Source organism: Anser cygnoides, chromosome 1 (assembly GCF_040182565.1).
Source record: "Anser cygnoides isolate HZ-2024a breed goose chromosome 1, Taihu_goose_T2T_genome, whole genome shotgun sequence".
Classification (NCBI taxonomy): Eukaryota; Metazoa; Chordata; class Aves; order Anseriformes; family Anatidae; genus Anser; species Anser cygnoides.
In genome coordinates this window covers 48916989-48933604 of record NC_089873.1, presented here as the reverse complement: position 1 = coordinate 48933604, position 16616 = coordinate 48916989, and the positions used below count along the sequence as shown (strand labels likewise).

The 16616-nt window shown below is 44.4% G+C and overlaps 1 protein-coding gene across 3 annotated transcripts in view; it reads left to right on the top strand.

The window, feature by feature from the left end:
* The first annotated feature begins 2206 nt into the window (after nt 1-2206).
* CRADD (CASP2 and RIPK1 domain containing adaptor with death domain) overlaps nt 2207-16616 on the top strand; it is a 76806-nt gene continuing 62396 nt past the window's right edge. Inside the window, exons 1-2 of one of the 3 annotated variants that reach the window (XM_066995072.1) lie at nt 2207-2357; nt 5698-6003. In XM_066995072.1, the coding sequence (XP_066851173.1) occupies nt 5706-6003 (298 nt within the window). In that variant the 5' untranslated portion in view covers nt 2207-2357; nt 5698-5705. Of the gene's footprint in view, nt 2358-5498; nt 5578-5697; nt 6004-16616 lie in introns of those variants that run through there. The other 2 variants (XM_066995067.1, XM_013182621.3) reach the window with 2 other exon arrangements.

Sequence of the window (16616 nt, the reverse complement as noted above, 5' to 3'; positions counted from 1 at the left end):
TAATTAGCATAGAGGATCCTCTCAAATGCTTTTTTTTTCCTTTTTTTTTTTTTTTAAATAAGCTTATTATACTTGTACTGAGTTTCTAAAAAGATTTTGGATTACTAAGTGAGCTTTTAAAAAGTGTGTGGTATATTTATTTAAAAATGCGGCATTCTGATCTGGAATAACACACGTGTAAAAGAGAATAGCGTTGTCAGAAGAGACGCCGCTTAGCCTGACTCCCACAGGTTTGGACTCACTATGCTGAATTCAGCAGTCCACAGAAGCATGGTCTGAAGCCCACTGCTGATTCCCCCGTATGCAGAACCACAGTGAACAAGGTTTTAGGTCCAAAGTCTGATGATACTGATGTGCAGGACTGACAGTGGCTCATTGATCTACACAGGCTAGGAAATACTTCTGTAGTCTGCACGTTTAGCCAAGTTTAGTGTTCAGATCTGAGCAGAGATAGCGGGGAACTGAGCCGAACCCAACCTGGCTCAAGTACTTTTTTTCCCCTAAAACTGGAATGGAACTGAACCATTCTTTTGAAGTTTTGTTGAACTTGGACCAAACCTGGAAGAACTGTGGACAGAGCTGAACCCAAGCAGAACTGAAATGAAAAGCGTAAGAGCTTGTCTCCTCGGACTTGAGGTATTTACCTGTGTGCATCCTTGTTCTGTAGCAGCAGTGTAAGCACACTGCATAATCAACACCTGGCTTGTATCCCTTGATCAGCCTGAACCACTGATAGCGCATTTATAGTTTCCACCACTTACAAACCAGTGGAAGGAAAAGGAAACACCAGATTTTCCCTTTAATGAGACTTGGACCTCTGCTCTTATCCTCTTCCTTCCGAGGCTTATCTGTTTCCTTTCACCACTTTCCTTCTTTGCATGTTTAGACTGCAAGCAAAGACGTGACTAATGCTGGCTGTACTAAAGACAACGAGGCTGCCCCTATTTATGTGAGTGGGAACCGGAGTTGCTCCATGCATATCCCTATGTTTTGCTAACTTTCTAAGATATTCTTGGACAGTATAAAATAAATAATCGTAGCTGCCTCATCTGGCAAAAAGACGGAGTAAATGCAAGTGATGTAACTGCTTGCATTCATTTTCTGGTTTAAAATGTAGGTGCGGTATCTGCAATTAAGTGCAGCTGCCAGGTGACATCTCAAGTCTCCAAGTTTGGTCACTGCAAGTCTAGATATAACACAGTTCCTTAGACGGTGACTGGAATTGGGAAAAGAAAGCCAAACCTTGGCAGTCAGAGAGGCAATAAGTTAAGAAAGCAAACTATCTGTAGTGATGCAGCTCTGCGCTGAGGGATGATCTTACAGATTGACTGCGGTGTTCTCTGCTCCCTGGTGTCAGCTCGGATCATTTACAAATGTATTTTCTCGCAGCCACTATTACAAACCACCCATGACATGAAAATTTAAACGCTGCACTTTGGCTACAACAGCAAGGTTAGTTACTGCCGACGGCGTGCTGCCTGCTCCCGGCATGCTTTCAGGACACAGCACACAGACGGATCTAAAGCTGGTCCTCCTAGAAGATTAACGTGTGCCCGAGACAAAAGCATTTACCTTGGTTAACGGATGTATTGGAGTAAGATATAATCCATCAGCTATTGAATAAGATGTAATATATCCATTATTGGATAAGATGCAATCCATTAATTACTTAATGAGATATAACCTATCAAATATTCAATGATACAATCCATCAATTTTCGAATAAAATACAATCTATCAACTATTTAAAAGCCACCCAAAGCCCTCGCACGAAGTTTATTACCTGGAAGCAGCCCTAGGTAGAGGCGCTGGCCAAGAAACCCAAGGCACCGCTCTGACACCGCCACGCCAGCAGTCCCCGGCCCCAAAACCGCCACACACACACGGCCACAAAACGAGCACGCACACACCTCCACACGGTGCCAAAGGCAGCCTGCCTCCGCCCCGCTGCCACCTTACTCCCCACGGATCCCCCCCTGCGCTGCCAACGCCCCGGCGGCCGCCGGCCGGGCTCCCGCGGGAGGAGCCGGGGCCCTGAGCCCCCGTCCCGTCCCGTCCCGTCCCGCCGGAGCAGGCGGCGCTGCCGCCCGAGGCGCGGTGCCTGCGGTGCCTCCGACCCCCTCCGGCCCCCTCCGGCCGCCGGCCGCCCCCGGGGCCGGGCTCCCCGCCGCGCCTCCCGCCCGCCCGCCGCGCTGCCCACAACCGACATGGCGGCGGCGGCGCCCCCCCCGCCCTTCCCCGGCCGGCCCGCGGCGAGGGAGGCGGCGGCGGCGGCTTCCGGCGGAGCCCTCACCAAAGATGGTGGCGGCCGAGCGGGCCCGGCGGGGGCGCCGCCGGTAGCTCCCCGGTTCCCTCCCGTAAGTACGGGGCGGGGGCAGGGGGCAGCGGGCTCCCCCCCGCCCGGCGCCCGCCGCCCCGGGGGCCTCGCTCCTTCTGCTCCGCCGCGGGGCCGGGCCGGGCCGTGGCCCTGCCCTGGCGGGCGGCGAATGGCAGCCGGCGGGGAGGCACCGGCAGCACGGCGCTGCTGGGGCCGGGGGGGGCCGCCGGGGGTCGGGCGGGGAGGGGGGGCAGCCTGCGGGCTGGGTTGCCCCCTGCACGGGCACCCCGTGCAGCGGCAGGTCCCGGAATATCCCGGGGTGTGCGTGTGGGTGCGGGGGAAAGGCGAGGGCTGTGCTCGTTCCGCATACCTTACAGGTGTGCTTGTTAAAATTTGGCCCTACGAAAAACCCTAGGGCTCCACGGTCCATAGAAGTGTCCAGGGAAGGTTTGAGCAATGTCATCTTCTGGTTAAACCGGGCTCTCATCTGTTCGTGTTCCCTCCAGCACCGCTATCTCTAGAGGAAATTTACCCGAGAGCTTACTTTGGACCTCTAGATACAGCCTGTGATTGATGTTAGTTGGAGCCCTTTCCCTTTCGCATTAAACTCTGGCCCTACACTTACGTGCACCGAAATCCCGATAACGTTTCCCTATCTGGCTCTCCAGTTCCTGAATCAGACACTTCCTCCTCATGGTAAACACACATAAAGAAACACTTAATCTTTAAAAAGACCCTAAATATCAAAAAAGCCGCATCCTGGAAGGTTTGCTGGGCCAGTGGCCTTGGCGTGAAGCAGCCCCACAGGCTTTAAAACCTGGGCTGGGCTCGCTCTGAAGCCCGTGGGCCAAATGCCTTTTTCAGCAGAAATTTCCATTTCACTTTCATAACTCAGTAGGCATTTCCCGGCGCGTGAAGGTGCGAACTGAGACGGTGTGAAAAGGCTTATGTTTGAGAAGGGTTGGCCACTTTGGCCACGAGGAAGGGGAGCTGGTCTTGTGTTACGTAGTGGCCAGAGACCTCGTTTTTCCTCGCTCAGTGCGTGGGTGAGGCTCTTGGGCTGGGACTTTGGATGACCCTTGCCGAGGGTGAAGCAGAAGGGTTACACAGCGTTGGAAAGAGTTTTCTGCCTGGGTTTAGGTAATGCCATCTGAGCTGTGGCTGGGTGCCTGGCTTGAACTCTGCAAACACTTTGGTGAGCTCGCAGGCAGACAGGGAATTCTGGAAGGGAGAAATTGCAGGGATCTGCTTTGTGATTTATTTATTTTTTGGTTATTTTGCTGTAGTCTGGTGAGTGCTTCCAGAAGTAGCTCATGTTAGAGACCAGAATCTTGAGTTTCACCCATCCAAAATGAGCATCCTAACATCAGACGAGATACCCAGTTCTCTTTTTTTACCTTGCTTTCACTGTCGTCTCACTCCGTGTCAGAGTTTGATGTTTGAGCTATGCCTAGCAAGCTAGGCCTTTTAAAGGACATGTGCCAGGAGAGCTGCTGTTCAATTCCGAGATGACCCCAGACAGAAGGTGAGCACCTCAAAATTCAGATCAGCACAGAGACACGTACTGGGTAACCTCCTGGGAAGCTGCCATCCAGCACTGCTTTCAGCACTCAGGGAAAGCATTTTCAGAAAGTGCCTTTATCAGGGGGAGCCACAGATGGGGTTTTCCAGTCTCTTTCTTTTGGCCATAGGCTCCTGCATTCTGTCCAGAATGCCATTTATGTGCCTATATGTTCTGTTGATTACCTGCCCTAAATTTCAACAGTCAGGCTGTGTAGGCTTGTCTTTCATTTTCTTTTTCATTTATATATTTCATATATATTTTCATTTATATAAAATGAAATACTAATGTTTAATATAATAAGATCTAATTATACAAAAATAACTTTTGTCATCAGAGGCAACTATTACCTTTCTGCACAGTCATACGTACTGTTCTAAATTATGGAACCCATTACAAAAGTTAGCAAAAATAATTTAGGTCATGTAGTAGGCCAGGCATAACTACCTGCAAACAATGAAATGAAGTTACAAGAGCTCTCAAATTATTAGTATGCTTTTAACTAAGAGAACTATTAATGGTACTTGATTACAAGGTGTTTTTTTTTTTAATTCTAGTACATACTATTTTTTTTTTTTCTTGGGAGTCAGTAAGCATCTCTGACAATATAAAGACTTCAGGTCTTTTACAAAAGCTTTGATAACCCTGATCTCTCCCTGTGTCCTTAAGCTGAATGAAGTGCAGTTCCTGCAAGGTCAGGCTGTTAGTACAGCAGCTTCTAGCTGAATCACCAGAAATTCTCTTAGTAATCACATTCAACACCTGCTACATTTTTTTTTGAGTTCTTGATTTAGTCATGAGAAAGTATTTAATTGTATTACTAAGTAATTTTCCTTTTCAAGTGCCATTAATGGTCCTGGGGATATGTTTGTCATTAAGAACTAGACTAGACATCTTGATTCAGTTCCTAGCTCTGGCACTGAGTCCTGATGTGATCTTGGATGAGCTGCTTGGTCTCTCTGGACCTTGATTCGTCTTCTGCAGAGTGGCTATAAAATGCATCTTTTCCAGCTTTTGTCTAGTCAGAGTGTTAGTCAAGTGAAATGGAAGCTGGCAGACGGCACCCGACTGCTTCCTATAAACACATTAGAAGGGCAAATACCAGCGAGGGAGAGGAGCTGTCTAAGCTAAAGAACAGTATTGGCAGCAAAAACGCCTATAAATAGAAGGTGAATAAATTTAAGATGGAAATTTGGGGACGATTTCTCATCATCAGATCTGTCGATTTCTAGAACAGCCTTCCAGGGTGAGTGAGGGGAGAGGGCAACCTGGTGCATGAGGTACGTTTCCACCCTGGCTACAATTAAAATGTATTGCGCAGGCCAGAGCTACCTGCTGGCTCTGCTGCCGGCTGGCTGCGCTGCGCCTCGCAGTCCTGCTGCTGCTTTTGCACTGCTGCAGGAAAAGAGCAGCCGCCACGTCTCAGACACTGGGGACAGGTCGCGTGACATCTCTCTAACTTTCTGGGGATACAGTCTTTTTTGGACTGGCAAATGTTCCAGCTGCTTTGGTGTGGACCTTGACCAGTTAGCGAGTGGGGTGTTTTGGCAAGGTTTTTATTCCAGCCAAGCACTGGTCTTCACAGTGCCAAAGCTTCTCTTCCTGTCTAATGTTTCCCAGAAATGGCTGCGTTTTAGCTTGTCAGACAGCGTAATCTGAGCAGAGAGAAGATGGTGGGGACCATGAGCAGTCTTCCCAGGTTGGTGATTCTGAGTCTGGCATTTTTTTTCTAAAGGTTATTGGGTATCGGACATCACTTCTGGATGTTCAGGGTTGAAGTATTTTAATCTCCATGCTTTCCCCTTTACTCATGCTCTAGGTTGCCAAATGGATGCCAGAGACAAGCAGCTTTTACGCTCCCTGCGCCTGGAGCTCTGTACAGAGGTGCTGGTGGATGGACTGGTTATTCAGTATCTCTACCAAGAAGGGATTCTCACAGACAGTCACGTTCAAGAGATAAAATCCCAAACCACAAGTCAAAGGAAAACCATGATGCTCCTTGATATTCTCCCTACTAGAGGACCCAAAGCTTTTGATGCATTCTTGGAGTCCTTACAGGAGTTCCCGTGGGTCAAAGACAAGTTGAAGGCGAAGCGTAAGGAAATGACAGTACAAGATCCTGCAGGTAAGGCCAGGGTTGTTGTTGCTGGTGTTTCCAAGCTTATTCTCGAGCTGTGGTTTTGAAAGTATTGAACATACCGGTAATTTCAAGTCATGCATCGTATAGATACGGAGCGTGATAGCACCACGGGGCACAGCCTGAATTTCCTGGAACCAGCCAGATGCCAGGAAGCGTTGCAAAGTTTGGGGTGTAAGCAAGCCTGAGTTTCTGGATGTGGGGAGACAGCAGCTCTTCTACAGCTGCCTTTGGAGAGTTTGAGATGTAGGAGGACCCACGCTCCATTACTACAAAGGGAATGGGCTATAAAAAGTAATTTTCACTAGCTGAACAGCGGTCTCTTCACCATCCATACCTGATTAATGTGTGCTTTATATATGTTTTATGGTGTTTTGTTTCTGGACTGACAGAATTTTTATTTACTTAACTTCATTGTTATGATTTTAATGCTGTTTTAATTTATTTAGTAGCATATACTAATTTAGAATTATGTGGTTTATTGTGTTTATTGGAGTGCAAATGTCTAGTATTATTACCACCAAAATTACTAGCTCTTGCTTAGTATTACAAAAAGTTTAGGAGTTAACCTAGTGGATGTTTTAAAATCTTATTTAGTCGAATCCCTGTTTTTCTGAAATTTAAATGTAGTTCTAAAACGAGTTTTCTGGATTTGATCTTCATTCCAAAGTGGGTTCTTTACCAATACGTGCATGCAATTATTGACCTGTTTTCAAGTCAAGAAGACTGCTTAAAATACGTTTTTCTTGCCCTATTTTCTTACAGCATGCATTAGTTGTTAAATAGCAGTAGGTAATGATAATTAAATAGTGAAGGAGTTCTCATTTGGGAACATTATTTCTCACTAACCTTCCTTCCTTCCCCTCCAAGCCTCCCCCCACCCCATTTGGATTTGGTCATATTATGATGCTCGTGATGTGTGATTTTTCCAGTGTCAGTGTGCTTTGCATGAGTCTCTAAGCTTGGGAAGATGTGTGACTCAGGACTGTTGAACATCATGTGCACCTGCGTCTGAATTAGCTGCGCACTCAAGAATGTTTTGTCAAGATCTGCTGGACACATGTGGCATTATTTTACCTTAGGACATTTTTATGGAATATCACAACAGCTTATCGCTCTGTTGGGCCTCTGTGGAGATTGCCTTACGCTTGCTCCACAGCTGCAGGGATGGTAAATAATTTTCAGAACTTTTTGGAGACCAAATATTGTGTGCTGCCCATGGGTGAAAACACCGTGAGCTGTCAGCACAACACAAACTTGTGGTGTTGAAAGATGTTGCTGTTATGACAGATCCTGTCATGCTCTTTATTTGCCTTACAAATCAGCGTGTGTTTGTTAATTGCCAGTTAAGCTGTTGAATAATCCTTACAGTTCCACAAAAACACACACAGCCATCAAGTACAGTCAAGGTCCCTTATTTTGTTACTAGAAAAATTGTTTCTGCTTTTATTCTTTTGACTGTTTTGTGGATTGCTTGTTCCCGATATATTGTGATTAACGTGCTGTATTTACGCATGTCAGGTTCTCTGGTTTCGAGTGGGTTGACTGTACTTGATGTTGCCAAATCGTGTGTTTAAATTAGAGAAGATTTCCAGATTAGATCAAAGGTTACTGTTATTTTTACTGTGGCAATGCAGAGTGTAAGAACAGGATAAGGGGCAGATAGCCAAGTCTGTTTTAATATTTGGGCATATTCTGTAGAAGCCAGAGAAAGAGAGCACCATCTGGGTCCTAATAAATGATGAGTGTGCCCTGAAATGAATTGGAAACTATGGTGACATCATCACGGCTGATTACATGCAAGAAAATGTGGTTTGGGATAAAAAGCCTCGCTTTGCATTCTAAACAACAAACTTGTAAGCTTTTGTCTCACCAGAGTACTTGAGCATATGCTTGGCTTTAAGCATGGAAAAAGCCATTGGCTCTAATAAAACAGTAAGCATGCTTAAAATTAAATGTATTCTTTAGTGCCATGCTAGATAACTTCTACCTTATTGGAAACAATTCTTATAAATGGTGATTTGTCACTGGCAATTTGTTTTAAAGAATCCATTTGTAATGAAAAGACCGTTCTATGTACATGCTACCTTTTTTTAAACCATAAGACTTTTAAAATTGAAATTGGTTTCATGGCCCCAGATTTTTAAGTCTTTATTCCTTCCAATCATGCATACTTATGGAAATCACATGCCTGCTGTTCACTTGTTTATGCTCAATTAAAATTCTGTTTACTCAAGCAAAATATTCTCAGTTTTTGCAGATCATCTGCAGGATTAAGGACCGGTGGCAAGTTGTTCCTTGAAGGAGGGTTTTATTTTAAAGTCTTTCACTTCTTACTGACTACAAGTAGTATTTTTAAAGTCAGTACAGGTATACTATTACTTTATCTGTACGTGAAAACTCTGGCACTTGCACAGTGATTTTTCTCTGTAGGCCTTTGGATTATTGTGCATTTGGTTCAAATAGATCAGGCTTTCTATCTTTTCTGTGGATCAGCTGAGAAATATAGTTTGTCGGTTCCCAGTTTTTTTAAAAAAAAATCACAACTGTAATTGTTAAGAAGCTTTTTAATTTATTTTCTTCCCCTAGTAAAAGCAAAACAAGCAAACAAACAAAAACAACCAAAGTAAACAGGACTTTCAGAAGAACATAAATAAAAACATTTTTGGTGATGCAGTGCAATTATGATCTGGTGGACTGAGCAGCTATGAAATGGAAGCCAAAGTCTGAGACATAAACAAGATGATGCCACTGACTCATCGTGAGGCTTTGGGCAAATTGTTTTAAGGCGATGGATTTGTCGCTTCACAATTTGTGTAACATGGTGTGATGTTCACGGAACAGCACAAAGCGTAACTGTAAATTGGCCCATGGTTCAACCCAGGGTATGCTGTTTGGCTACTTGCAAATAAATGAGCCTTAAAAGCTTTGACATCCTGAGTTTTATTGCTTAATATCAGTTTGACTTAAAAATAATAGTTCTATATGCTGTTAGCTACTGTAGTTACGAGGAGCACAGAAGACCCTAATCCTGCAGAGCATGAGGAACAGTTTCCACTGGAATCAGGAGCGTGACGTGCAGGCAGGTAGGGCTACTTCTGTCCATATAAGTGCAGCAAAGAGACCCAAGGTTGCTTCCCCTTGCTTGTTTACTTTATGCACCGAGCAGCCTTCAGACTAGGGTCACTTTTGTCCTGTCTCGTATGGTCCTGTCAGATGGCAGATGGCACATCTTGAGGAAACCTTTTCTTAAGGTAGGGGAAACATAACTGTAAGTTCCAAAAATGTCAGGAAGAAAACTTAGTCATGTGCTTTGGAGGTAAATATTTGTGACTTTAATCGATTCCAGTAGGATAAGGGTGTGTTTCTTGCTTGTTTAAAAACCTGTGATAAAACAGTTCACCCTATGTATAGTGTTATTGCAGGACTTACGAATCATCGTAAAGATCAACCACAGTTGTGAGCGTCTGTTTTTGAAGATCATAACTTCTGCTGTAGTAAGAGTTAACAAAAATAGCGTCTGGTTCATTAGAAGACTATTGTTTTTTCTGCCCTAGTTTGGATAACTTTATGCCTTTGTCAGGAGCATAAATCTTCAATATAGTATTATAATTCCTCTGATAAACTGCAGCTGTTGGCAGCATAATTTCATTCTTTCTAGGAACAGCACACAGTTACCCAATATTTTTTGCACTGAGTAAAATAATGTAAGCTTTGAAGGCATTTGTTTATCAGAGTGTATTTCTAATCTCTTTGCTCAGGAATTTCTTCAGTATTGTATTTCTATATATACTTTATGTTGCTGTAAAATTATTTACTTCTAAGAGTGTTAGTACTGCACCTCTTTGGAGTATAGATTATTTCTCCACTCCACAGGAAATCACAGCATATTGAGAAAGAGAAAAATGTGAGATACAGCATTTGCCAGTGGAATTCTGCAGCAGCCGTTGCTATCCTGGCAAACGTTAGTGAATTTGGGGCATGGAGTTACAGAATCATCTTGGAAAAGCTCTTTTGTCGCAACAAGCAAGGAATATTTTCTAATGCATGATTTCTTTTTCTTTTTCCTCTTTTTTTTTTGTTGCTGTGGTAAATATTCAGCAGTCTGCATTAGGATCCTGTTAGATTTGGGTGAGGCTTTTTATTTTGAACAGATTCTGGTGGGACTGGGTCTTTCCCTGGCCACATGTGGAGTGCATGTTTTTGTATAGCTCTGTAAAGCTTCATGTTGTGTAACACTTTGGATGAAGCATGCAAATGCAAAAGAAAGCAAAACAAGTACTTTCGCTGAGAAAGCCTTCCCCCCTCCCTCCCAGCTTTACCAAAGTCCTTTTCCACAGCTGGGTTGTAGATTTCTAAGAATTCTGATTCAAATGCAGCAGCTTTAGGACATGGGGAAGTTTAACATCTCTTCTTACCTTTTGTTGGCTGCTTCCTGACCTCTTCCTATCCTGCTTCCTCTCACCTCTAATGCAATGAGGAAACAGCCTGGTCTCTTGCCTTTTCCATTTGGATGTCAGATAGGAGAGCAGCTGAGAAATTCCTTTTCTCTCTCTAAAATGGTGGACAGAAGAGGGTGTTTTTTTCTTTCTTCTGTTTCCCTCCCCTCTCTTGTATAGTCCAGTGACAGAAGAGGGAGTTTCCTCCCATGAAGGAAAGGGATGGGCTTAGCAGTCTTGGCCGCACTGGACTGACCTGGAGATGAAGGAATGCCCCTGTGCCACATCCCAGTGCCTGGAGGCTGTAGAAAATGTTCTGTAGTTCTCTTGAGAGATTCAGTTCCATCTTTGCAGGAGAATTTCCCAAACACTTTTCCATATTCCCATCTCCCCTGAAAATCAGGTGTTACATTTATGGCTTTGGCTTTGTTCGTGACCGCAGTGAGATCTGTGAAGTCTGGCATTAAAGGTCTTCGCACACACTCAATAAACAGCATACATCGTGATACGGACAAGTAATCAACTTCCCTGGTTCTGCAGAGTGTTCTGCGTATATATTTCACTTCTAATGTGCATATGACTGTAAGATTTTTATTATTTTTTTATAGTTTAAGGAATATTTTCTTTGTTGCTTTTTTGCCGTGTTCATAAGCAGCTGTGTTTATGCTGCTTACGTTTAAGTTTTTCACTTTGAGAAGCCTAAATCATAGGCACCGCTGATAAGAACGGTAGTTTCCTGTCTAGTCTCTTTCATATAAGTTAACAGAAGGATATAATCATACTTGGTATCATCCTCAGTAACACAGGTACGTGAGGCTAATAATGATAAAGATTTAATAAAATGTATAGTGCCCTGAAAACAGGAGAGGAGGAGTGACTTCTGTCAAGAGGTGTGTTTGGGCCAGCTGCACCTGATCAACAGCTACTCATAACCAGTGCCACTAGGAACAAGCAATGGGTAACAGGGAATGGAGACGTCCATCTGCTGACCAGACCTGATGACTTCTGAGGCTTGCTGCTTCCCCAGGGACTAGATCTGGGATATCAGAGAAATTACCAAGGCCTGTCTAATCATCAGACTTTGCTATTCTTTCACGTGGGCACTAGTAATACTTCAGCAGATTGAGGATGACTGTGGGGCTCAGTGATCCAGAGTGAAGGGATGGAGCCTAAGCGATGTTCTCCATCCTGCCGTTCAAGGGGAAGAGCCTGTGCAGGAGTCTTGAATGGAAAGAGTTTTGCTCTTGTCCGGGCAACAGGCTGGTCAAGACTGTGTGGGTGAGGACCAGATTCGGAGCTCAGCAGGAGGCATTGTGGTGGTATCTGTTGTTAGACTGTCTGATCAAAAGGAGGCAGAGCCTGGAAGGAGAAAGCTTTGGGGGAACCTGATAGCAGCTTTCCAATGCCTGCAAAGAGACTATCAAGAAAAGACAGAGGCAGGATCTTCTCAGCAACGCATGGTGGGAAGATGAGAGGTGATGGGTGTTAGTTGAAATGGGAGGTACTGACTGGCTACGAGGAGAAATTTTTTCATGGTAAGGACAGTCAAGAAGTGGAACAGAGACACAGAGAGGATGAGCAGTCTTCATCCTTGGAGGTTTTCAAGACCCAGCTGGATAGGATGCTGAGCAACGTGGCCTGATTTCAAGCTGACCCTGCTTTGCACATGAGGTTGGACAGGAGACCTGAGGTCTCTTCCAAATTGAGTTTTCCGAATATGCTATGAAGCCTTCTTAAAAGAGCACTTCTATTGCAGGCCCTGGTTCTAAGGGAATTTTAAGCACCCTGGTACTTACTGGAAATGTGACACAGTAGTACAATCCAGGAGATCTTTCGAGTGCAGAAGGGACAATATATTGATGAGTGGCCTAGATGGACTAAGGGAGGTGCTCTGCTGGCTTTGCTACTCACAGATGAGCAACTGTTTAGGGCTGTGATTGTTAATGTCAGTCTTGGCTGCAGTTACCACGCAGCACTGAAGTTTAAGATCCCGAGAGAAGTAAGGAAGGCATGTAGCAGAGCAAAGATCATGGACTTCACCTTGTTTGTGAAACTGGTCGATTGAACACTGTAGGATACAGTGGGACAAAAGCACCCAGGAGACCTGACTGATCATCAAGGAAAACATCTTCAAAGCACGAAAAGAGCCCATTCCTATGTGCACACAAAAAAATACAGGCATGGCAGGAGGTTGGTTTGGCTGTAAGGGGAACTTCCAACTGAGCTTCTGATAAAATGACTACCTCTGTGAATGACAGGAATAGATTTTGTTTAATTTGAGTTAACCAAGGCTTTCCACACAGTCTCCTAGCATTCCAGTTGGAAAAGTATGGTCTGAATGGGTGGACTGCATGGTAAGTGGATAAAAGCTGGACCACTGGGCTCAAAGGGTGGTGGTCAGTAGTTAATTAATCAATTCTCTGTCCATTTTCCTCCTTAACTTGCATCATGGCATGATAAAATCATGCCAGCGTTTTATATTTCCAAAACCATGCATAGCTGCAGTCCTCTATGATCCTTGAAATCTTTTGTTAATTATTGCCAGCTTCCCACTGTTGGTCTTGTCTCTGAATGTGGCATGGGAACCATTGAAAATGCTTTGTGCAGACAATAATCATTGTTTTCTGGAACAGAAGGGAAATGCCCTACTAAGGGCCTGATCCTACAGCTTGATAAAGCCAGTTATAAACTTTTTTTTTTTTAAAAAAAAAGATGTAGCTGTTATTTTTGCATTATGTTATCAGTATAGGCATTCTGTTGATACTAATTAATGCTTCTTGATGTCTATAGGCACACACTAATATTTGCTTCAGAGTAACTGAGACAAGTTCCTACTTAAGCATTATTAGACTACTTTTCACAAAATTTTTCTTCATGGATATTTTCCTTCAGAGCTGTCCAGCTTGTATTTTTACACCTCCAGAATTGCCTTGGAGCTTTCTCTGGAAATGATTGTATAATCTTGGTATTCCCATTGTGGGGGGAAATCTATTGTCTTTTATAAAATAAGACTGTTAAGTCTGTTTTTAAGAAGAAACTGAAAAACAAACACACCCACCTTAGCCCGCATGTGTTGTGGCGGCTGCATAGCTGTCCAGAGTCAGTAAAAATGTTAACTAGTGCCTCACAGTGAAAGCCTGGCTTCTCTAAGGTCATGGGCCAGGCCCTGGTGACTAGACTAGGACCACCGGTAACTTGACGATCAAGGACACTGGTGATCTTACCACTGATGACTGAAATGTTCTCTCCGCTGAAGGAATGGATACACTGCTCTCCTCCCTACGCTGACACTATGTCTCGTCCTTCAAAGCAACGTCACTTCTGCAGCTGAAAAGCTATTACTAGTTCAGACCCCATGTGCTATGGCATTTTGCCTGTTGACTGAGAAGATCAGCAGTGATGTGACTTCCTTCTCACTTGGAAATGTCACTTGTATGACAAAGGTCAGAAAGCTTCTCTAAGATACAGTTAATTATTTATGGTGGTTGTATCTGAAAGTCCTCCCTGCTTTGCCATACTCAACTAAGCTTTCTTTGCAGATTTGTTCACTTGGTTTTGGTCATATATGTTTATGTGAATAAGAATTAGAGCAACCAAGCAGCATTCATTGTAACTTCAGCGGGATGCAGCTGCACTTTATCTTGTTAGATTTAAGATTCTGTATACAAGACTTGTAAAGCCAATTTTTATCTATTTGGCAATTGTCTGTGTAAACAGAAAACCAGTCTTGTTGCTTTTTTTAGCCATTGAACCATTGTTCCATTATACATTCAGATTTTCTTTTTAAAGTTTTCTCCCTGCTCTCTTTGTCTGTAAATAGGTTTGTGTTCCCTCACATGTCGACAAGAAGTTGTACATGTGTTTGATAAACATCTCTGTTTCGCAGTGCTATGAACTGAAGTGCAGCTTCAGTGTTTCTTCCAATCTACATTTAGAGAAGGAGTTGATTTGATTTATATTACACAGTTTGTGTGTGCGGGAAATAAGCATTAATGCATCAGGTCAAGGGGAATAATTTGCCATTAGTACACCACTCCTTCTGGCAGCCTTCTTAATCTTAGTGTTTCACCACCTTGCCTGGGATTTGCAAAAGTGCTCAAAGTTAACCCAGCCCCCCACCCTTCAAGGTCAAGGGTAAGCTCCCTTTGGCTTTAAAGAAGGCAATTTTAGTCCTGTGCTGATGCTTTTGAAAGTCTTACCTTTCATTTGTAGTTAATGATGTGCTGAGCTTTTTAATGAACAGCCTGTTTCAGTTTTTGGATCTCTGTAGTACGTGTGCTGTGACTGAGTGGAAGGGCTTTGCGTAACTTCAAACAGGTAAAGGGTTAATGGAGTCCTTGCCAGCCCTGGGGCTTCCGAAATGGGCAGCCAGTGCTGCCTTTAAGCAGGGCTATGCGAATCCTCAGCCAATTAACTGCTGAGAAAGGAAAGCTGGAACAAAAGGTAAATCAGTACTTTCTAGTAGGTCTGTGTAAAGAAAGTATTTATTCCAGTGTGATTCTGTTTACTGGAGTTGATGGCGGTATTCTTTCAGCTCTTCAAAGAGATATTTTCTTCATTCTTACTCCACTCTTGCTTAATTAATAAGTCATGTATTTCTCTGTGATCCAGTTATGCCACGTCCCGTGAGAGATTAGTTTCTTCTTCCTGGCCTTGAACGGTGATTCCTGCAGTCAGGGTTGCAGAATGCTCTCCTAATCCCCTTGTTTCATGTGCTCACCGGGGACCTAACACGTTCACCTGCAAAGCGCTTGTTTTGAAGGCAACCTGAGGTTACAGCTAGAAATGCTGGCGGGCTGTTCACAGTAGAAACCAACGCAGGATTACGGGGGCATTGCACTTGGCAGGCACCCGGATCCCAGAATGGGAAGCCTTCAGTCCTTCTCGCTGGGCTGCTGGCTGTGCCCGCAGCCAGGTCCCCTGGGTGCTGCAGCTTTTACCGAGTACCTGCAGCACGCAGGGCACGTCCCAGGCCTCCCACCTCTTGATGGCTGCTTGCCTTGGGGCACGTGGTGTGGCAAGGTGAGGTGTTTGGTGTGGCAAGGTGAGGTGTTTCTCCAGCCGCATTGCCTGCTGGGCTGCCTCCACTGGGATTCTCTGCGCTACCTGCGGGGCCGAGCAGCCTCCGTCAGCCGCTGGTGGCAGGACAAGGAGCATATACCTCCATTTTGTCTGGTGGTGCTGTGGAGAGGGCCCCTCTGAAGGAGGGGGCCTCCAGTCCCTCGTGTTGTGGCTCCGTGCTGGAACAGCTGAATACTTGCATGGCCCTGCTGTGGGGAGGCTGCCGTGTGGCTAGCCTCAAAGACACTTCTCTTGAGAGCACACCTCTGCTGCATGTGACCACTGGGCCCTTCAACTTCAGTAAATTTGTGGCACTTCGAGAGAGAGACTTGAATTTGTATCACACTAAAGCACTTCCCAGCAGTTGAAAGAAACATATCTAAGCCCCAGGAAGAGAAAGGATAGGGCTCAAGTTCCTCTCCTCCTTGCTTCATATGGGCTAATTTAGGCAGCTTCTCAGTTGGCGCACTGGCCTGTATGAATCCCATTCTTAATGCACCTAACTTTCCCCAGAAATTGTACACGTATTTTAGTGAAATAATTCAGACCTGTCCTGGGAGAAAGGGATTGGTGATAGTGCCATGCTTCTGCCTTGCATCTGACACCAGAAGAATTGACGCTGTAACTGTGAGTCCTATTTTCATTTATCACTACTTGTTTATATTCTACATTTACCCTAGTTCTCTTATATGGCAATATTATTGTACAGTTAATTTGTTAAGTAAGTACGAGGTCATTCTTTCCCCACACATACTGTAGAGGCATACACGTCACTTGTCTTTTTGAAGTTGTTACACGTTAAGGTTTTTTTCAGCTCCCAGTGTGATCAGTAGGTGGAATATAGGTAAGAAAAACACACTAATACCTGCTTGGCACGAATGTCTACCCTTTTATTAAAAAGCTGTTTCCATACTTCGGTTTAGGTAAAATTAAGTTGGCCAGCTACTGGTGTGGCACTGCATTGGTCTGGTGCTTTGCACAAGACAAAGACTTGAAAGGTCATTTTACATGACATCCATATCCCAATTAGTGGAAATGTGTATTGCTAAAGTTGGTTTAATTGTAATAGGTAATTAGAGGCTTGAGCTAATATATTTGCTT